We start from the raw sequence: 23,263 nt of genomic DNA, 5'->3' as shown, positions 1-23,263 counted from the left end.
TGGCAAGCATCAATTACTATGTTCATACGGCTTAACTTTTAGCCTTCATTCTGCTGCCTGATGACAATTTCAGTTGGAGTCCTTATATTGGTCCAGAATTTGTTTCAGAATTGTACGTTCCTGTATTGTTGTGTTTAGCAGTTAAGGTGGGTAATCTCTAGCTCAGCAATGATGAACCCCAAATAGAAAAAAAAGAAAATAGAATCTTCCAATTTCTAACAATAAAATTCTGCAGAATTTGTGGGTGATTTGCTTCTCTGCTGGTGGAAGATCTTACCTTTTCCTTCAGATCTTGGGTCTCCACTGGCATACCAGTTTAGTCCCATAAGATGATTTGACAGTTTCACGATTCCCTCATTACAGTGAACACACAAGCTTTTGTGTTTGCATTTTATCCTTAGGTAACTACAACCCACTTTATAACACTGGAATAAATCTGGACTGTAAGGGCTTTTTTCAATTATTTGCAACTCTTCCCCCATGATAACCAAAGCAGCTGGGATGAAATAAGCAATGTTCCTTTGCCTCCCCCTTCTCTTCTGCAGAGGATCAAAATATAATACGTGTATGCGGGGGGAATGTCTATAAGGACATTTTTCTTATTTTCTTATTCCAGGACCATCTCACATTACTCAACTGTGGTTTAGAAAGATTGGGGGATAAAAACAGTCCTGCCTTGAAGTGCCTCAAGAACATGGTGCACACATTGTAGAGAACGAATTAATTATTTGAGAGATCATTCTACTCTAAAGTAAACATGGTTATTTACATGCAAACACACACACAAACTTTGACAACTTATGGGAGGTTACTACCCTTTTTTCTGTAGCAACTATATTGCTGAAAACAGCTTCTTTTGTATGGATTGAGATAATCTCCCACCTTTTGCTTTGTGTTAATGATATTAAAATGAATTTGCACAAGTGCTTCTCAGTGCAGTGGATTCCTGGTATAACTGAGAAATGTAAATTCAGATTATTATGAACATGTCACAGAGGACAAAAATAACTACTGTTGTTTTGTGACATAGCTTTTCCCCAACACTACCGGCAATTTAACAGTTTCTGACCAAGTACATCAGGAACATTAAAACAATGGAATGCTAGCTAGAACAAAAGGAAGGAGAAAGGCCAAAGGGAAATGATTTACCTAATTAGTAACACAGGGCACATATAAAAATCAAGATACTTTATAATTCAGATACAAGAGAATGCAACATGGGGAATATTCTCACATATGACATTAGTAGACATTACAGAAAACAATCATATTTTCTGGATAAATGGAGTGGATTTCAGAAGCCAGTAACAATGACCACTAATCCCCAAACAATATTACTTTCCACTTCATGCAGTTTTTTAAACAGCTTTTTTGGCTCAGCTTTGAAATCAGAGACCCATAGAGAGGACAATCTCTGAAGTGTCTCATTTGAGACAGGAGTTAGGCTTGGTCTGAATCTAATACTCATCCCTTATGAGAGTTTCGATTCTGAAGAGCAGGTTGGACATTTAGAAGAAGGGATTGTCTTGCAAGTATCCTTTATTTGGGTTCTGAATCTCACTTCTTAAAGTAAATACAGAGAAAAGGGTTATAGAAGCTCATCGAAAGGTTCCATAGAAGTACAACTTTGTCCAATCTAAAATCCTAATTTTTTTTAAAATATTTGAATTATCAAACCATTGCCAATTGGGTCTTATATGTGCATGTGATTTGCATGTGAATTAAGCAAATTTTTGTATCCTCAATTGCAAGCAATCCATTGACAATAATAACCGTTGGTAAAGGCTGATGAATAATCTTGATTGGAGATAATATTTTCATTTGTGCACACTTATTTTTAAGAAATACGAGTACAAATATGTAATCCATATTCTATATACTATTCAGGAGATATACAGTACTTGCCCTGTGCTTTTAATATCCACAAGAGCTATATTAATGAAACATGGGACATAAATCTATTTAATTTTCATTTATTATTCATATTTTGCCATCAGTATAAAACACTTTTCAGAATAATGAAATGAAAAATCTTTGCCCTGAAACACTTATTTTACAAAAGGAAGGTGGGCGCCTTGGAGGTGTTCACTTTAATTTTAGTTACCTGCTTGGAAAAATAGGGAGATTGAACAGTGTGTCAGCAGCCCAAATGATACAGCTTCTTTCCTGCGTCTATTCAGATGCTTCATTAGTAAAAATATGGAACTGAGGCACCAAGTAGATTACAACTGTAGCTAAATAGAAATATTTATCTGCTTGAGTTCCTATAGATTAGACGTCCTGTTCATATTTAGTTATTTATTTTCTGCTTCATGGTTAGATATACCATGTGACCCAATTCCATCGCTAAATTTCAGGGACAGACAGTAACATTTATGGCCATATGTAGAAAGTGCAAAAGATCAAGTTTTCCTATACGACTGTTTGTTATGCTCAGATTTATCCAGGAGGAATCTGGCAATTATTCCCAGATCAAATCTGAAGTGTTTTGGCAATTCCTGTTTAGGAAAGGAGATAGAATGCTTGTTGAATACATTTTTAAAATCTGATGGTATGTAAGTGTACAAGGTGAGGGATTTTTTTTAAAAAAATCATGTCATTTTTTGAAAATTCTACAATGTAAATAATGTATTGTAAATGTTAAAAGAAGAGTTATCTATTATAATGTAGTTAATTTTTTCTGTATGTTTCTGGCTTTAAATTTACTGTGACAAATATGCTGATGCTGATCAGTTATCATTAATAAATTCTATATTTTCTTTGGTCCTATCAAGATAAGATTGTGATGTAAGGAATCTGCAAAGCCTATGAAAATACAGTATTTAGATAATAAATTTGTCTACGGCTGCACTCAAACCTGTTCCTTGAGTTAATCTCTTCAGAAAACCAGATATAGATAGTCCTCAGTTAACAATTGCCCTGTTTAGCAGCCATTCAACTCATGACATTGCTGAAGAAGTAGGTTTACAGCCAGCCTTTGAACTTATGATAATTAAAGCATCCTCATATCGTTACATAATTGGAAGTTGGGTGTCTGGCAACCAGCACGCCTTTATGACAGTCGCACTGGCTCACAGTCATGTCATTGCCAGTTGCGACTTCCACAGCCAGCTTCCAACAAAGCCAGAGGGAAGTAGACAGCAAGACACAAGTCACAATCACGTGGTGTCACACTTAATGACTGCAGATGATTGACTTAGTAATTGCAGTGGAAGCAATATCATAAGACAGGCATGGTTGCATGATGTTTCACTTAATGACTGCTTAGTGATGGAATTGCTGGCCCAATTGCTGTCATTAAGTGGGAACTATCTGTACAGCCTTCTTAAACTGCTTATCAGGATCAGAGTCTTCTCTCTGCTACTGAATTTTGCTACTTCAGTCCCATAGGCCCAGAATGGTATGACAGTAGCTTTGTTTGTAAATTTGATGTGATACTAGACAAGACAACCATGAGCCTATTGTTCTCTTTTAGTATTACGTTTATTGAAAGAGTGAGCTGGAATTTGAGTCAGACTTGGAGCAATAGGAGAAAAAAACAGAAAGAGAAGAGAAAACTTCTGAATTTAACTATTACTTTATTAAATGACTCTCCAAACTTTAATACCCAGTCCTGGTTTGACTTTTTATTATTCACATTTCATATGCACAAAAGTGTACAAATGCATTGAAAAACAGGACAGATTCTGATATTTTCCAGTGCTCAGAGTATTATTTTTTACTGACACTTTCCTAAATGTTTGTGTTTTGTCCGTGAACAAATGCACAGATTCATGGACTGAACAATAAATAGTCAAAAGAGAGATCTATTCCAGTATTATTTGCAAACAAGGTCAATTGATTCATGGTCTCAAAATTTGGGAGAAATTTGAAATACACCTTACAAGTAAAATTGTAACTTGCATATATTTAATGTATGCAGCTTTGAGAATATATGTTCAATAAGTGGAATTTTTAGAATAGGCTGCTTTTAATGAATTAACAATATTAAAAGACAAAATATTATATATCCATAGTGTGAGCTTTTTAAATAGTTAAATATTTGAAAAAAGTAGATTCACTAAGTACTTGGTGGGAGGACATAGCTAAAAGGATTTAAAGGGCCATATTCTTGTTTTGTACACTAAATTCTGTGATGTGGACTCAAATTCCTACAAAGAGAAGATGCATTCACATATAATTAGAAATAAACATTAAAAAGTGACTATTGGACATCGTATGTATTTGTTGGCTATATTCCAGGATTCTGTCTGTCCCATGTCCAATGTTGCACTTGATTCTGTACCTGATTTTCCCGATCTTGTTGTATCATTAAAATACTCTGATGTAACTTGCTGTATTTTCTCTTCCTTAGGTCCAGGCCAATGTGGAGAAGTCTTTGACACTCTTTGGGCAGCTCTTGAACAAAAAGCACTTTCTGTTAACGTTTATTCGAACCTTGGAGGCCCAACGCAGCTTCTCCATGCGTGACCGGGGTAATGTGGCCTCTTTAATTATGACAGCCCTACAGGGTGAGATGGAATATGCCACTGGAGTGCTGAAACAGCTTCTTTCAGATCTGATTGAAAAGAATTTGGAGAGCAAGAACCATCCCAAATTGCTCTTGAGGAGGTGAGCATTTGTATAGGATCCTCTTAGTAAAAGGATTTGTGTGGATTTTCGCTGAAGTCACGGTATTTTGTGTTTTTTCAACAATTCTGACCATAGATTTAGCACTAAAATAATAGATCATCGCCTATAAATATCTCAATATTTCTCAAAAAGAGAGTGATTGCTATTAGACTGAATATACACCAACTGAGCAAGTAGGAGAATTTGAACATTTATGAGTGCGGTTAGAATTTAGAAGCTATAATATTTTCATATCTTTGCAAGTCAGATATCAAAACAAAGTGACAAACAGATTGGAGGAAATGTTTGTTTCAATAGACAGAGATATCAGATTTCTGTTGTGAGAACAGACTCTTGAGTGTGTCAGCATCTCTTCATTATACACTATTATACCCTAACTCTTTGCAGAATAATTGTATGCTTTATTAAACAGATAATATGTTTCTATGTGGGAGATGGGTATAACCATGATAATATGATGTAAAAATCAAAGGAAAAGAAAGTTTTAAAAGACTTCAGAAATGACCATACAAATGATTGTACAGCATCAAAAGGACAAATGTATGCTTGATTTACTGCTGTGTCTTGTTTGTTAGCATTTGAGTGGTTTTTCCCCCCCACTCAACAGAAGGTAAACAAAAAGAATAGAGCATTTTGAAATTTACTGTCTTTTTCTTCCTTCTTTCAACTTATTTCCTTTCTTCCATTTTTTAAAAATACTAGCGGGTTACCAATACTGTGTCACATACTAAATCTCTAAATCTGGGGTTAATTAATTCGTCACAAATGTCTATTGCAAATTTACTGTCTTTCAGTAGTATTTGTTTCTGATGGTTGGTAGGGAGCAAGCCATTATTATTTTACAGGTCGAAAAGGGACACATCCTCTTTCTGCATGTAGTGCATCAGGCCTCTCTTTGCCTTGTTATTCTTTCCCAATTGTTTCTTCAAGACTGCTTCTTCAACCTCTAAGAAGTGATTGTTTCAGAATAAAACAAGCAGATTTTCCTGAGTATTATATCAACACAGGCGAGAGATGTCAAGGTTGTATTCCACTTCCTTCATGTGTCTGTTTCTGCTCCATCAGGTTTTTAAAACTTAGCCAGATAGACTTACTGAATTATAGCCCAATGCATATTGAAAAATATACTAACTGCAGGATAAAAAATTATTACATGTGTACTAAAATATATACTCACTAAGTTCCTTTTCTTGAGCTTTTAATAATCCACTTTTGCAAAAGTTAATTCCCTTATCCTTTTATGCTTTAAATCAGTTCACAGATCAAATAGTAGTTTTATTTGTTATATATTTGTTTGCATACATGTTTGCAAAGAATATTGTCATGCACATGCAGTAAGGTAGATTCATGTTCATAAACATGTAGTGGACATATCAAACAGTAGAATTGCCAAACGGCTCTTCTCATACATGCACTAAATCATGTGTCTGGGTGTTTGAAGTCATATGTCAGCTGCTTCAAATAGTAGTTTAATTGTGGCAATCTGAACTCTCACGCATAATATTTCCATTAGCTGGATGTAGCAGTCTGACATTACTAAGACAATGCCGATTTTTGCACGTTTTTAAAAGAAGGAAAACAAGAAATATACCAAAATTGGGGATGGATTACATGTTAGAAGGATTTCTTTTGGACCTTGGTACTATTTCTTATACTATTACATTGGGACAAATGATTCTTTGCTACACTTTTATTCAATGGGGAAACTAGAATTCTAATTTCTAGATATAATCACATATATTATCTTTTTTTAAGTCTGTAAACAATATATGCCTCCTAATGATAATGTGTAAAGTAAGTCTACATTTTGAATACTGTCAACTTCATTATCAGCTTATCCCTAAAGAGGCTGAGGTCTGAACATTTTACTTCTGGTATGTAGCAGCTAAGTTTTAAATATCTTTGGACAGGGACTTTCTTGTAGCATTATAGTTGATCAGTACAAGCTACTTATGTATTTATGTATGTATGTATGTATGTATGTATGTATGTATGTATGTATATTGTGTGTGTCAATATCAGTATCAATACATTCTAGAACTGAAAAACAGAGATTCAAGATCACAAGACAACAGAGAAGGAGACAGTTGGTTTTGAAGAAGAGACAGAAAATGTGTAAATATTGTTGTTGTGTGCTGCCCAGAGTTGCTTTTGGTGAGATTGGCAACTAGGCAACCTTGATAGATAAATAAATAATGTAGTCTGTGTGTGGGTATATATAGTATCATTCATAAAGTTTATTTCTCCAGTCCTGATCTTACAGTCTTTCCCTGTATTACTTCCTGCATAGGAGATGAACGTTTTATTCTATAACTTACTTACTCTGAGCTATTCTCAGGCCAAACTTTGCCTTTACACCAAGCTTCACCACCTTAACATTTCTATGAAATGTATATTATAAAATGTCGTGTACACATATGGCAATCTAATAATGAAGCCTTGACTACAGAAAGCCATCTTGGAACAGTGGCAGAAACCTAAATATTGTTATTTTTACTCAGAGCCAAGTTTATTCCAGCAATTGGATTTATAAAACTATCTGGGCTATTTCAGACTTCTCCCTCCTCCCCCCTCTTTTTAAAGGACACACATTTTTTTCCACACTAGCATTTCTACCATGCTGAATGCAAGCTGTCATTCTTTATCTTATAACCAGGCTGCATACCAGAAGGGAAGGAGAGGGATTTATTTAGAATATGCACTAGTTGGGAAGTAGAAATTAGGTCATTTGTGTTTAAATTTGAATCCAATAATTTCCACTCCTACCCTTGTCACAACTTATCAGGCATATTTTTATGAGGAAAGCAAAAGAGAGATATAATGGGCAGAAAGCCAAAATGTGGAGACATCGTCTTCATTTGATCAAGGCAGAAGGTGGTCAGGAAATAACATGTTCCATGGTCCTGTTCTGTTCAGAACAATCTGTGCTACTTAACTGCTCCTTTCCACCTGATACTCCTTTGTGTTATGTAAACTACTCAGAATCCATGTAGCTTCTAGAATTAGAGAATTGGAATTTAGATTGTGGTGTTTTTGTTATTTTTCAATAACACCCTTTCCCTGTTTCCTTATAGCAATAAAAAAGCTGTTACCTTCTTGAGGTCATTAGTGTTGCTTGTGCTTTTGTGATCATTTGAATATGAAATAGCTGATCTGATGATTAATAGATGGAGCAGTCAGAAAAAAGTATAAAGAAATAATTTCAATCACAACCACCTGCATTTTTTCATGCTGAATAAATGTGCATAGTTTAAATGTTTGATAAATATGTTAATCTTAATGTTTACAACAGAGACATATTCATATCTCTGTTGTGAACACTTAAGCTTCTTAACTCACTTGATGCCATATGAGCTTTTTAACCCACATGTTTCATTTTGATATATTTTTTTCCAATGTTAAAGGGCAAGAACCAGAAGGGAAAGAGGATCCCTATCTGGGTTTTGCAAATTGATTTAAGATCTTTGATTGTTTCTAAGAAACAAAGATGGATTTTGAGAACTGGAGGAATCTACCCATCCTTCATTATTGTTTCATACTTATACTTTGCCCTCTGTGATTAGTGTTGTATTCTGGGTGGAAGGTTCCACTTACTCACCATTGGGTAAACCATCACATGACACTTTATGTAAGTGTTTACTGTCTTGTTAATAGCATTAAAATTAATGTGGCTTTTACAGAGTTTTTCCAACAGAAATATTTCACTGCTATACAAAAGAGTTTTAAATTTGTTCAAGATTTTCCTGAATTCTGCAGCTAACTACCTTTCACTATAATTGTAAACTGGGTGTAAGTGTGTAGAAACTTGTAAATGTGACTTCCTTAATCTCTGCTTTCTATTTCTAATGAATTAATGATAAGATGCATAATTGTGTTCTGAATTAGAACTTTCTGTGGATCCTCTCAGGTAACCTATATACTACTCTGGAAGATTTGATGATGGTAGACTGAACTTTTTTATTCTGAATAGTATGTAGCTCATAGAGAGATGATCCTGTTTCACTGGAATGGACTGAATGGAGCAAGCAAGTAGAATGTCAGCAGGTTTTGTTTTATAATCTCTTAGCCCAAACTTGTGCAGGCAAATCAAGCAAGTAAAAATATCTATATTTTCACGTATACAGCAGATTATCTTTTAATGTTACATAATAACCTAAGTATTCCTTTTTAAAAAAGTTATTGCCTTTCAAAATTTGACTGTTTTAAGTCTTCAACATAAATAACTAAAAGTTTTAAGACTTCAAGGGATTGGAGAATTCTGAATTTTCCTGTCATCTTATTTACTTTCTATTTTTTCTTACAGGACTGAGTCTGTGGCTGAAAAAATGCTAACCAACTGGTTCACATTCCTTCTGTATAAGTTCCTAAAGGTAAGAATGAAACATTGTGTGAAGCACTCATTTGTCAAAATCTTTTATCTGTTGGAGATTGACAGTATATTTGGCTAAAACTGTGATAGCGAACCTATGCCATTTGTGCTGGCATGCAAGCTGCAGGCAAACTTACCTCACTGTGCATGTGCGCGCCTCACAGCTGATTTTCAGCCTGTTTGAGGCCTTTTTTGGCCTCCCAAAGGCCGAAATCTAGCCCCATTTCATCACTTCTTGTTTTTCTGAAAAAAACAGGAAGTGGCGAAATGGGGCTAGATTTCGACCTACAAAGTTTGTAGAAGCCTGAAGAAGCCTTCCTCAAGCCTTTGGGAGGCTGAAAAAGGCCTCAAACTGGCCGAAAATCAGCTGTGAGGCACAGTGCAGGTAAGGGGGTGGCAGGGGTGGGTGGGGTGGGATTGCACGTGCATGTGTAGGGGGTATGGGGGGTGCGCATTGCCTTCTGGGTGCTGACACGCGAGCACGAGCATGCAAGCACATGCACAATTTTTGGCACAGGAGCCCCAAAAGGTTAGCCACCACTGGGCTAAATTATATGCTGTGAATCAAGAAGTCCAATTGAGATTTCATTTTCTGCAAAAAAGAATAACAACATTGAGTTGTTTTCCCTCCCTTGCTGAAACCTTTTGTTATAAACCCTAATGTTATAAATGTTCAATATATAATTTTAAAATTCCTTTCACTCAGAATAATGAAAGGTGCAATGTGAAGGTTCTACTCTGATAAAAAAGAACCTCTCCATTTGCCACCTTTTAAAAATTTTCATCATGAATTGGTTGGTGCAAAGGTGTGAATTGTTTTGAATCCATCTGAGACACTGATGGATTAAATACACATGGAGAAGAGAGCTACTGAGAACTTATTTGGGTAAAATAGATAATGAATTCAAGAAAAAAAGGTTCCCCCGTCAGCCCCCCCAAAACTAAAAAGGAAACGTAGAGTTATTTCTAAGCAGTTTCTATTATTGTTTATTGCCTTTAGACAGAAAATTTGCCAAATTGAAACAATTACTTGCATCATTAAAGATACACTCTGAGAACTTCTCGGTAGGAGCTGTTTTGACTCGCTTTCTACCAACCAAACTATCTAAACTTTGCTTTCTCTTGCTCCTCTGAAATGTAGCCCCACCCTCCTGGGAATCCAGACTACATTCCACCACACCAACCTCTCAAGAAACTGTGGAGCCAGAGTTGTTATAATAATTTAAAGATTCTTATGGTAGTATTGTGGTCACGCTGATAGGGGTTTTTCCTTTTGATAATCACTTAGCATGTCATTATGCTGTGATGTAATATTTTTTATTGGTTCAGTTTTCCCTAGTAGGCATGAATAAAAGTCTTATTCTTTCAGCATAGAGAATGTTTTTAATATTGCCTGAAGTAAAGCTTTGAACTGCTATATCACAGATGAACTTAAAACTATAGTTTTGGAGCACATGGTGTGTTAAAGGAATGTTGAGGCACAGAAGGAATCCTAGGTTAATGGCAGCTACAGATCTATAAATCAAAATTGATGCCTAAATAATAAGGTTTTGTCAGAGTTTTACTCAGTGAGTTGCTGTGGCACAAAGTAGAGCTGCTTTTTGAAGAATACCATCCCTTGTTAAAATAAAGGAAGCTTAGATGATTTCCAGAACAAGTAGAAAGCAATCACAATTGGTCGCAGCCATTCCACTCCTTGCTTCTAGGGACATCCTGTATCCTTGAAAAGATATCTTTGCTGAAGAACGTATAACAATTTGCAAAGGAATAAGAACAATAGACGTTTGCCTTTCTTTAAACATCTTTTCTAATATTGTTTTTTTTAATTATCCTAATATAACTACACAATTTATTTTATTCTGGCTATGTTTTTACACAGTATAATATTTGGCAAGAACCAAGTCAGGGACTAACTTGTTTGATCCATAGTGGTGAAGTCATGGAACATAAGTATCTGCACAAAGGATGGCTAGAAACTTAGCAAAAAACCAGAAACTTGTTTATGTTACACTGGTAGTACAACTACAGCAAATTCTCAGTTATATGAAGCTGATGATAAGTTTTACTTCTCCTGTCAGGGAGAAAATGTTTCGCTAGTAGATTTGTCACAAGTGTGCTGTTACCATACTTTGTATATTAAATGTAGAAACCATAAATACAGTCATGTCTTACAATGTATTACATACTGTGTTTCAGCATAGGATACAAACAAAGGAGAATAAAATATAGTGCAGTCTGGAAAATATGCCTCAAACTGTTTATGGAATGTTCTAAGAGCTGGTCTGTTTTTTTTTTTTTTTTTAAGAATAATGGTACATGCCAACTTCTTTCATATATATCCTGACACACCAAAACTCCTGAAATAGGTAAAATGTATTTCCAAGTTGTGAATTTTTCACAGATTTCCCTTGATTGCAGTTGTCAAGTTCCAAAACCCAGCTCACCACCATGGGGCTATCAGTCAGGTTGCTGCTACTTGGTTTTATTTTCCTGGGAGCTATCGTAAACCAGACAGTTAAAAGAAAGAAACAAAAATCAAGATTGTTCAAAAATGGGCCAGCTTTCCTAATCCATCATCACCTGTTGTCATTTTTGCACCCTATATACCCGAGGATTTTCAGTAGAAAAGAGTAATGTTTGCAAACAACAACTCTCATAAACTAATGTCTGGAGAAAAGATCCATGCAATAACAGTGGGTCACTTATAGGGACATAATAAAACTGTGTTACAGATCTTGTGGTATTAAAAAAGAGTGAAAAGTAAGAGTGATCTCTCAAGACTTGGGAACATACGCCTCATCTAAAATGTTAGGCAAACGTGTCTTGCCAGTCAAGTTTCTGATGTATTAAGAAAACACCCATCTTCTTTCCTTTTTCTTCTTTTCTCTCTGAGAGGTTTTAGTGGGTGAATATTGCAAATATTTGTCAAATAAGAAGGCAAAGTTAAGATATTTAGAAACGGCTTTGCAAGCAAGCAGAATGTCAGCAGGTTTTGTCTTATAATCTCTTAGCCCAAACTTGTGCAGGCAAATCAACCAAGTAAAAATATTATATTTCCACGTATACTGCAGATTTTCGTGAAAACATGTCACTGGAGGGTTGCTCACAGGGCTCTGATCTTCAGGGGGGGCGCTCATATCTTTGAGTCAATGATGACTGACGATCAGAACAGCAATGCCAAGGAAGGCTTTCTGAGAAGCTCTCTGACTTTTCATACAGGATGCCACAGGGCAAATTGGTATTTATAGTCTTGCTGGCTGTTCTGTCATCAAATTGGGGGAAAGTATTCCCAAAGGTATAACTGTGTGGGTCACATGGGATTATATATTCCCTTGTGACCACTATATAATAACACGTCCAGGCCTGTGAAACAGAGAAAAGCTAGCTTGCCAAAATAATACATTGATTCAATCCCACTGAGAGATGAGAACAACATACTTTTCTTCGCTCCCTCATTTCCCATTTATCTCTCTGCTGTAGAAATGATGGGAATAGCCAGCTTCAAGAAATCAGCAAGCCTTGGGACTGGTGGTTTTGTTGAGGCCTCAAGTGCCATTTATCAGCATCCTAATGAGCCATCCTAGGGAAATAGGAAAGCGAAACAGATAAAGAGGAGCATTGAAAAATGCACAATATTAGGTGCCTGATGAGCTAAATCTCATCAATAAGACACTGTGTGAGCATTAGCTATACTGCCTCAGGCCTCTGCATATGCACAGGCATTCACATGCCAAGCTCATACATCCCACTGATTCCTATAGTTTCAGTTCATTCTTCCTTTCTCCAACATGGCACCCTCCACCGAGATTGGATTGCAACTCACTGAGATCCCAGCGAATGTAGCTATTGATTATGCTCCTGAGGGACACTAGGTCGGCAGGTGGCTATTCCATAAAAAATACACTTAACTGTATGTGGGGGTAGGAATCATCAGCATTGTGTAGACATCATTATAAATACAATAGCAAGCTCTCCATAGGATTTTTTCACCGTTTTATTTTTGTCTTCGGTTCCTTTTCTCGATGAACTGAGCTTGAAACCACTAGCTCATTTTATAAAATTCATCCTATATTGGCTGTAGGAGCATTCCTAATCATTTGACATAATGGAATTTTTAGATCTGTGTCATTAAAGGATTTGAGCAGAATTTTTTTATGACCCAAGGGGAAAGTGCTGTATACCTGAACACAGAGTCGAGAAGTGGTCTCTGTAACATGTATTGGATGCTATCTCCCTCTTCAGTTATGAAGTGTTATTTCTGATGTTGCTGATCAGGACTTAATTCCTGCTGCTCAGAAAAGGGAGAAAGGTTTGAGGTTGTTATAAAGCATAGCTGCTTGCCTAAAGATGCCAGGGTATATGTTCCCCCTTTTTAACAAAATGATGGTGGTGGATGCATATGTGAAGAAGAAAAAGGGATTTAGAGCTCTGAGCAGCCTGAAGCAGAATTTAGAATTTAAATGGAGGGAAACTCAGTGAATTACGCTTTAGTGGGTTCCCTTTGATTTGGTTTATGTTCCTATCATGGCAGCATATTGTGCTAGGAATGGATTAATTAATTTATTATTTTAGTTCGTTTTTGAAATATACTTAATTTTTTAAACAGGGCTTTCCCAAGGCTGCCTGTGGTTTAGCTATGCCCAAAATGGTTATAAAAACCAGTATCTAAAATGACCTAATTGGCACACTGGAAACTGCAGCCTCTGAAGCTACTGACAGTTCTGCATAATTGAACTTAAGACATTAATCTTTGGAACAGAAATCCAGGACCAGTTTTGCCATTCATGAACAAAACTTAAATGCCTCCAGGGTAGTCTGATATGGACAGGGTTAGTGAGGTATGCAATACATTCTGGTAACTATCCTGCTTAGTCTGTACATCTTTCATTAGAACAGACAAGCAATTCTGTTTTTTGATGTTGGAAATCTAATCAAAATAGCCAAATGCCAAAATGGGTTGTCTGGAGTCATTGTGTGGTAACTATCCATGAATAACAAATACATTATTTGGCATAAGACTGAATTGCTGAAAGCCAATCACATTGGCTTTCTAAGTAGATGCAATGGGCTGATTTCATACGGCTTAATTGCTGTTAGTTTGAAACGCCACTCTGCTTTTTAGTAAACCTGTTTCAAGTTCTGCCACCTCCCACTGAAAACAAATACTGACTCTACTAATTTTTTTAAAAAAGTTCTTCCACTGTTGCTTGATGAAGGTAGATATCCAAGTACAGCTGAAAGTCAGAAAGCCTAAGATCAGTCAGCAAATATAAAGTAATTAACAGGTTAATCCCGAGCTTTAAGAACTTGCAGAACTTTTATTTTTATTGTCCATTGCACAATACATAATATCTCTGAAACCTCTCTGGAATAAGAATGGCAAATGGGTTAGTCCTCAGAGGTGCTTTTGAACAAGCAATCCACTGCTCTTATGAGCACTTTAAACAGCCCTGATGAAAAGGCAGGCACAGCAGCCTCAAAGCAATGCATGGCTTGTCAGCTGACTGTAAGTGGTAGAAAACGATATGCCAGGCAAACACAATAGACAAATGAGATGTGACCAAGGAGCCATCTTCAATTTATCCTCCACCTAGGTTGCATTTTTCGTGGCTGAACAGTTTGCAGAGACCTTTTATGAGCAATCGAAAACTGCTTGGGAAGAAACCCTATATTTTTGGCTTCACCTGAAAGGAGAGAGAAGGACTAAAACGGGAGCATTTTTCTAGGAGGGATCATAATTGCCATGTGTGCCTGTTAACGGATGGTCATCATTTGGCTTGTGCATTACGAGGAGACGAGACAGTTATTAATAAATAGCGCAGCACCCACATTTTTTTCCCCCCAAGCAGACTTAATGAAGCCAAGTTTGCAAATGAAACATAATTTCAAAGACAGGCGTGTTGTCGGAAGGTCTAGGGATGATGTATGCCTGTTCCTGCTCGTTAGCAGCTGTCTCTTTAATTACTGCAGATGCTAACGAGATGCTAACAGCATATGGTGACATAGAGAGCGGGCTCACTTTGCACCAAAGTAGAATTTGTTGTGCTGGTGGCCAACGGAATAAGAGGAGACTCCAAAGAAGTAATATAGAATATTGCCCCTGGGTTCCTAACGTCTCATAATTTGGAGCTGTTCAAAGTACTGAAATATTTTGGGAATTAACTACACAGCAGCATTAAAGGTCAGATCTATAATAATCTATAAATGTTGCAGACCATGTTTTTCTTCCCAGATGGCAGTTCTTGTAGTACAGGGGTGGGATTCTATCTAGTCGGACTGGTCCTATAGAACTGGTTGTTATGATTCTGTGCAGTTCAGAGAACTGGCAAATCGCGTGACTGGCTGGCCCCTCCCCTCCCCACCCACTCACTTCTTACCTGGCATGCATGCCATCCAACTTGTCTGCTAAGTTGCTATTTTTCCTTTTTTTCCCTCAACCATCAGCTGTTCTGACTATCAGCTTCTATTTTTCAGTGCAGACTCAGGCAACAGATTGGAGAAAGGTAGATCTCTGAGTGAATCTGTGATTCTGTGAGCAACTCAATCTGCCTGCCTGCTTTTGGGTAAAAGTTGCTCTTTTTAAAATAAAAAACTCAATATTTACATAAATATTTACAATGTTTGCATACAAGCCATGCCCACCGAGTCACGTGACCACCAAACCACACCCACAAACTAGGCTACGCCTTCAGAACCAATTGTTAAGAAATTTGAATTCCACCCCTGGAGTAGTACCCTTCCGCCTTTGAATAATTTCTCTCTTAATCTAATAATTTTCATCTCTTCATTGCTACTCCTTTTTCTCATAAACAATCCAGCCCCTTGTCAAATATTTCTTTTTGCATAATACTGCACCTTTCAACATTTCTATTTTTTCCCTTTCATCTAAGCACTGTGACCTAGCACATTTCCCTTAACTGAAATCTCAGAACTTTATTTTTCTCACACTTCTAAAAAGCAGGACATAGATAAGGTTGCCTCTTTCACAATAGAGTAAATTGTGTTGCTTTTATCAGTGCAGGGAAGCTGACTCGTTGATTATGTATTTGCTTTTTTATATAATAATAAGAACAGCAGAGGACACCTAAAGAAATGAACTAGGAACTATGGAGGAAACAACAGGAAGCATTTATTTCAAACCATCAGATGATTGTCTAGTTGACCTCATTACTATCAAATATGGAATCTAGCAGCATGACTAAAAACATTTTAAGGAATAAAAGAAATTTACAGAAGTTAATTGAAATACAGATTAACTTAGGATATTGGAGTGGGGAAATTCACAGTTGAGTTGAGAAATTTGGAGGAAATATTGGAGCTGCAAGTTTGTCTCCTAGCTTCTAGCAATAAAATATTTAAGAAAAAAAACTAGAAGTAAATCTGCATTGCCTAATTATTTTGTCTAGAAATTGCAACTGTAGTGTGAAAAAATAGAGAATGATCTGATGGCTTCTGTTCTTATCTTAAGGAACAAGTTCTGACTGAGGTGCTGATTGACTGAGGATTGATTGGGCTCTTGTCATTGTCCTAGCAAAGTTCTTATTTCCTATATATGCCTTGTGTAATCTATATTGCTTAGAACAGGGGTCTCCGACCTTGGCAACTTTAAGATTTGTGGACTTCAACTCCCAGAATTGGGAGTTGAAATCCACAGGTCTTAAAGTTGCCAAGGTTAGAGACCCCTGACTTAGAATATGTGTAGTATACTATCTACACTTATACAAAAAATTCAGGGGTTGTTCAATCAATCTTATCTCTTTTATATTTTAAAAAAATCTATCGCCTCTCCAAGAAGCTCAGGAGTGAGGCTCTTAATGTGCTTTCAAAACCAGGCCAGGTTTGGGCTGCCGTCTTTAAAGCTCTAGAAATAATAGAGTCTGTGCCAGAAATGATGCTTCCTAGATTCTCTAAGGATTTTAGTTGTAAAGATGCCACAGAAAATATAGCCTTCAAATAATTGCGTATTGCTCTTCACTTAAATCTCTTGTTAAATCAAATTTTCTGAAAGGGCTTTCATTTGAACTTAAAATATTGAATCCTTAGCTTGGTTTGCCATTATTAAGTTACGATCTGTGAAGCTCAGTGAAATTTTTGAAACTCTTGTTTACATACACATTTTTCACTGCCTTTTTGTAAAGTATTTCTTGGCTTTCGCTCTCTCTCTCTCCCTCTCTCTGTCTCTCTCTCTCTCTCTCTCTCTCTCTCTCTCACACACACACACACACACACACACACACCTGTCAAGTCAGGAATTGCATATTGCAAATATTGTAAAGATACTTTTTTCTTTTTAAAAGTTTAGACTAAATAAATTTTGGATGAGTGATTAACAAAAGAAACCTTACCAAAGCAAATAGAGCTACTTTTGGAGACAATACAGCATTGAATTAATAATCAACAAAATCCTGACCTTGCTTAATCCCAGTCATTTCTGTGTGCATACTTTTTATCCTGCAGCAAGCATCCTGTAAAATAATCATTTAATTGAAGCATGATGTAATGACTAACAAAATCAGCCTTTGATGCAAATTCTTCTAAGAGACAAGAATAGCAACGACAGTATTTCTCCTACATACCTATGCAAGGTATTTTGGAAATAAAGCATAATTGTATATTGACTGCCCTTCTTTCTCTTCATCCTTTCTTCAGGAATGTGCAGGTGAACCTCTGTTCATGTTGTATTGTGCCATCAAACAGCAGATGGAGAAGGGGCCTATAGATGCCATCACTGGAGAAGCCCGCTATTCCCTAAGTGAAGACAAGCTCATCCGGCAACAAATTGACTACAAAATGTTGGTTAGTAACAGTGGGAATTTAACTAGGATAGATTCTTCATCCTCTGAGTTAGCCCTTCTGATGATACTCTGATGAAGGAACAACAAAGTAGTTGTTGTCATCAAGACCAATAATAAAAGAAGGAGGTAATATAGAATGAGAGGTGAGAATATTCTCTAAATGTTTGATCGAGTAGTCCAGTGTTTCTTAAAAAATTTTCTCTTAGCACCTCTTCCTATTTTAAAAGATTATGGAGGACCCCCAAAAGAGCTTTTCTTTTCAGTGGATTATATTTATTGATACATGCCATATTTAAAATTAAAATTTGCTTGTTTGCTGTTGCTAACATTGTGGGGTTTGATGGGATTTTAATGTTATATTATTTTTCGGCTTCTTTAGATATTGAATTATAACATCCATCCCATTGCAGTTCTATGGTTCTTTGTGTGTGTGTGTGTGTGTGTGTGTGTGTGTGTGTGTGTGTGTGGTATGGTGGCTCAGTAGTTAAGACATAGGGCTTGTTGGCTGGAAAGCCAGCAGCCCAGGTTTGAAACCCAAGCGCCACACAACAGGGTGAGCTCCTGTCCTCACCCCAGTTCTTGCCAATCTAGCAGTCTGAAAGCATGGAAATGCAAGTAGATAAATAAGTACCATGACTATGGGAAAGGTAGCAGCACTCTGCAATATCATGCTGACCATATGACAGAAGAAACGTCTTCAGACAGCTTTGGCTCAATGGCCTTAAAATGGAGATGAGCACTACCCCCATAGTCTGCAACGACTAGCAAAGTAAAATTCATAGGATCTCTCTCTCTCTCTCCCTCCCTCCCTCCCTCCCCCTCCCCCTTATGGTCTGAATCCTTGAAAGAAAGAAAAATGGCATTAAAATACAGACACACAGCATTCTTTAAAGCCTCAGTGGGCTATAAATAAGAGTTTTCTTCTGATATTAATATTAATTTTCTTCCTAAATCAAAGGGGGGGGGGACCTCTTCCTTTGTGCCACATCTAAGAAGCCTAGTAACTATTTCCTTCTTCAGGAATGTGAACCATGACAAATAGATATGCTAGGTTTAAATAGCGTAGCATAATTCATGGCTAGATATTGAAGTGTACACATCTGCCTTTTACTAAGTCAGGTCATTGGCCTGCACATTCTAGTATAGTTGACTCATTACTTCAGGCTTTTAGACTGGAGATTCTTCTATTAAGAGATGCTTAAAGTTGGACTTTGAACTTTCTGCTGCAACCAGGTGATCTATGTCAGCTATGATTTTCCCTGTTATTTTCAAATGAGTACATTCTGCAACAAGCTTCTCCCTCAGATTTCCTTCCTAATTAGAGTGGAGTGAGGCGTAAAGACAGCTTAATGATGGCCCTTCTTGTCATCCATTTCATCTGAGGAAAGCTGTAATGTTATGCAGAGCATTGCTGTACACAAATGTATTTATATTTTATTTTATTTTATTTTTGAAATTTGCATGATGCCCTACAAAACCAAGTTTTCATATTACAAAAAATGTTTAAAACTGAAACAATCATTTAAAAAAGGAAGAAGGGAGTTAAGCTTTTTCATTCTTTCCTTTTATATAGACATTAAACTGTGTGAATCCTGAAAATGAAAACGCTCCTGAAATTCCAGTCAAGGTCCTAAATTGTGATACCATCACACAAGTGAAGGAAAAGTTATTGGATGCTGTGTACAAAGGTGTTCCATATTCCCAAAGACCCAAAGCAGGAGACATGGACCTGGGTAAGCAAAGGCTTCTTGTGTAGTTAGGATTATCAATGGATTCATATAATTATGACATTAGGGCTATAAAATTCCAATAAAAAGATGCTTTAAAATAATCATTTTTACTTCATTAAAGGAGCTGCATGCTTTTCCAGGCTCATGTGGCTGCTTCAGAAGCTACTTTTTTTCTTTGCCACCTGTGTTTAGCCATTCTACTTTCTTTTTCCCACAGTTGTCTTCACACATGACCTCCTATACTTGTTGATAGATACCTCAGTATAGATAAAAGTAAAGTCCTACACTTAGGCAAGAAAAACCAAAAGTACACATATAGACTGGGTGAAACCAGTCTCAATAGCAGTAACTGTGAGAGGGATCTTGGAGTCTTAGTGGACAACCAGCTAAATATGAGCCAGCAGTGTGCAGCCACCGCCCAGAAAGCTAATGCAATCCTAAACTGTATTAACAGAGGGATACAGTCAAGATCAAGGGAAGTACTAATATCACTCTATAAAGCCTTAGTAAGACCACACCTAGGGTACTGCATCAGTTTTGGTCACCACATTATAAAAAAGATGTCGATACTCTAGAAATAGTACAGAGAAGAGCAACCAGGATGATTAGGGGACTGGAAGCTAAAACATACCAACGAAACGGTTGCAGGACCTGGGCTTGGCTAGTCTAGTAAAGAGAAGGACCAGGGGAGACATGATAACAGTCTTCCAATATCTGAGGTGATGCCATAGAGAGGAAGGATTCAAGCTATTTTCTAAAGCTCCTATAGGCCAGACAAGGAATAATGGATAGAAACTGAACAAGGAGAGATTTAACCTGGAAACAAGGAGAAACTTTCTGACAGTGAGGACAATCAACCAATGGAACAGCTTGCCGTCGGAAGTTGTGGGAGCGCCATCACTTGAGACTTTCAAGAAGAGATTGGACTACCATCTGTCAGAAATAGTGTAGGGTCTCCCGCTTGGACGGGGGGTTGGACTAGATGACCTACAAGGTCCCTTCCAACTTTTGATAAATGGATATGCTTTATATGAGGAAGAATAGGGAAGTATGCAAAAGCAACACATTGGTATGGTTTTCTAGAAGTTTGTTTGTTTGTTTTCCTATCCACCCAATTTCTAGGCTGCCCAAAAGTGCCTTTTCTGTAACTGTAGCATCAGAGTTAAAAAAGGAAAAAGCAATTTTTATATAAAAAATAGTCAGAGTGAACAATGAAGAAAACCAATCCCTCCATGTCTCTCGACCTGTAGGGCCCCTGTGTCAATATCTGAAGAATGAGTCATGTTTTGGGGACTTTCTTGAAGGCAAGTAGAATTGGGTGTGGGAGTCAGGCAAATCATGAAAATGATGCTGTTCCAGAAGGCTGATGCTGTAGCAGAGAAGGATTTACTTCCCAAACTACTGAATCATCTCCAAGAAGGGCATTGTCTAGAAAAGGTTCACCATTATTCAGAAAAAAATAGAACATTCTGGAATTCTCTGAAAAGGTCTCTTACCATTTTGCACATCCCTAGTATTTTCTTAGCAAACTATGAATAGAATTGAGCTCTCTAAGAATTAAGGATCAAAATATGCATACTAGTGACAATATCATCAAATATGTTAATGATAAATCACCTATAAGAAATAGATTTTATTTTGTGTGATTCAGTCATCAAATAGAATACAAATGAGGATGAGGATGGTGATGATGATATCCTTTCAGTTGAGTCCTTAGCAAAAATAATTGGAATAAAACACTAGTAGTTTAAAATGACTAACATATGGAAGCTAGACTCATTGTATAGCAAAATTTGCAAGATTAGCCAAACTTGGTAAACCTATTTGGTGCCTTGACTGCAATGATAAATGTTGCTTTAATCCACAAGTGAAGAAACAGATTTGTCATTTAGAACTGGATCCAGTAGCAAGAAGGAGTCACAGTTTGGGTAGAAAATCTCCTTTTTTAAATTTATCAGCCCAAAGTCTTTCCCTCAAAAATAAGCCCATAATCCCAACTTTGGGGAAAAGCTAAAGACATAAAAATGGGCAAGAGGTCATTCAATATTCCACACCTGAATAACTTTGCTCCAAAAATGAAGCCCTCATACTTGAAACCTTCATGACAGATGTTATTTGGTATGCAAGGAAAGTCGTTTTTCATTCTCAAATAAAAATGTTATTATGATGTATTGCTGATTCTATGTTAGCATTTTAAACAACTTCATGATCACAGGAAGTAATAAGATGCAATATCTGAGAGATGATGAGAACAGTAATCTCCTATGACTAAAATAGTGAACTAAATATTTTCAGGGGGAAGGAGAACTGACTTAATTCCAGTAGTTGAGATAACAATACTTGTGATCACTGATTATGTAAAACTTATTAAAAGCAGAAGGTTGTTGATCAAGCTGGAGATATTCTTGAAGATTCCTCCAAATAGGTTATGAAGGTGAATAATTTAAAGTTTTGTGGGCTGGGGGTTGTTTTGAGTCAAGTCTTTCACTTCCGTCAACCAGTTTTCTTGGCAATCACTTGAGAATTGATTTGCCATTGCTTTCTTCCTAAGAGTGGGAAGCCCAAGTCACATCAAGGAGAAAATGGCCCTATTACATTGGATCCCAACAGATTTTCCTAGCATAATTTTTGCTAACTACAGCAAGACTGTAATGGGGTTTACAGTGGGGTGTGGCTTTTTAAAATGGCTTGTGCCATGCCTCATTCACATGCTCTCCATGCCTTTCATTCTGTGATCTGTCCAAAGTGAGCACGATCCCCAGTGACCCCATGCCCTTCTCTTCCATCGGTGCAGAGTGGCGGCAGGGCAGGATGGCTCGGATAATTCTGCAAGATGAAGATGTCACCACAAAGATCGACAATGACTGGAAAAGACTCAACACTCTAGCTCATTACCAGGTGTGGTTGTCCTTGGGTTTTTGTCATAGTGGTGGCAGAAGAGATCTGACATCTGAATATGCTATGTATCTGAATAAGATACATATATTTATCTCATACATGATAGATGGATACAAAAAACAGCTGTTGTTATTTATTTTACTATTGAATTAGTATTGGCGAGAGAAGATACAATGGAAGTCCAGGCTAGATCCTGGTGTGTACATTTGATGAGTATTAAATAAGGAAGAACATACATAGCTCAAGATTGTATCGTTAGGTTTTTTGTGTCCTCTGAGTTTGCTTTTCTTCTTGCAGACATTTCATTATCAGGCTAGACAACATCAGTACACCGATAATGTTACCTAGCCTGGTAATGTTTGTAAGAAGAAAAGCAAGCAAGAATACGAAATTATACATCTTGGAAAGGCATTTGTAGAGAATGAAAAGAAAGCTTCTAGCTCTTAAATTTAACAAAAGAAGCATTAAAATTATGTGCAAGATTGTTCTCTTTCTCTGTATTCTTCCTGACAAGGCCTGGAATAATCCATATGCTGTCCTGTGTGCTTTGTCTTTGATCTGTCCACTACAAACAATTGAATAAATATGCTTTAACAAAGGAAGAATGAAAGAAGAACAAATTCTAGACAAAGCTGAAAAGCATTCTATTTTTGTGCCAGGCAGATTTTGAAGGAGATAAAACTCAGGTCAGATCTGGAAATCCCAAGGAATGGAAAATGGCTTTTTATTAAGAAGAAAAAGAAAGCTTTCTTCTGTTTGTGTTTACATTATAAGAGAATGAACTGTCCATCTTCTCAAATTTTCTAAGAGGCTCTGAGAATCCACCGAACAGAGAGTTA

At 36.8% G+C, this 23,263-nt stretch overlaps 1 protein-coding gene across 7 annotated transcripts in view; it reads left to right on the top strand.

Annotated features, from left to right (window-relative positions):
- The window catches only part of PLXNA1 (plexin A1), a 391,291-nt gene that overhangs the window by 338,984 nt on the left and 29,044 nt on the right, over window positions 1–23,263 (top strand). For 6 of the 7 annotated variants that reach the window (XM_087923772.1, XM_087923767.1, XM_087923771.1 and 3 more), the window contains 5 exons: window positions 4,355–4,611; window positions 8,936–9,002; window positions 17,651–17,797; window positions 19,370–19,529; window positions 22,273–22,424. In XM_087923772.1, the coding sequence (XP_087779898.1) occupies window positions 4,355–4,611; window positions 8,936–9,002; window positions 17,651–17,797; window positions 19,370–19,529; window positions 22,273–22,424 (783 nt within the window). The remainder of the gene's footprint in view (window positions 1–4,354; window positions 4,612–8,935; window positions 9,003–17,650; window positions 17,798–19,369; window positions 19,530–22,272; window positions 22,425–23,263) is intronic. The other variant, XM_026723218.2, reaches the window with a different exon arrangement.

This window comes from Pseudonaja textilis, chromosome 2 (assembly GCF_049901715.1).
Source record: "Pseudonaja textilis isolate UNSWEBS1 chromosome 2, rPseTex1.2, whole genome shotgun sequence".
Lineage (NCBI taxonomy): Eukaryota > Metazoa > Chordata > Lepidosauria > Squamata > Elapidae > Pseudonaja > Pseudonaja textilis.
The sequence above is the reverse complement of the archived record's forward strand: the minus strand, read 5'-3'. Positions and strand labels throughout refer to the sequence as shown.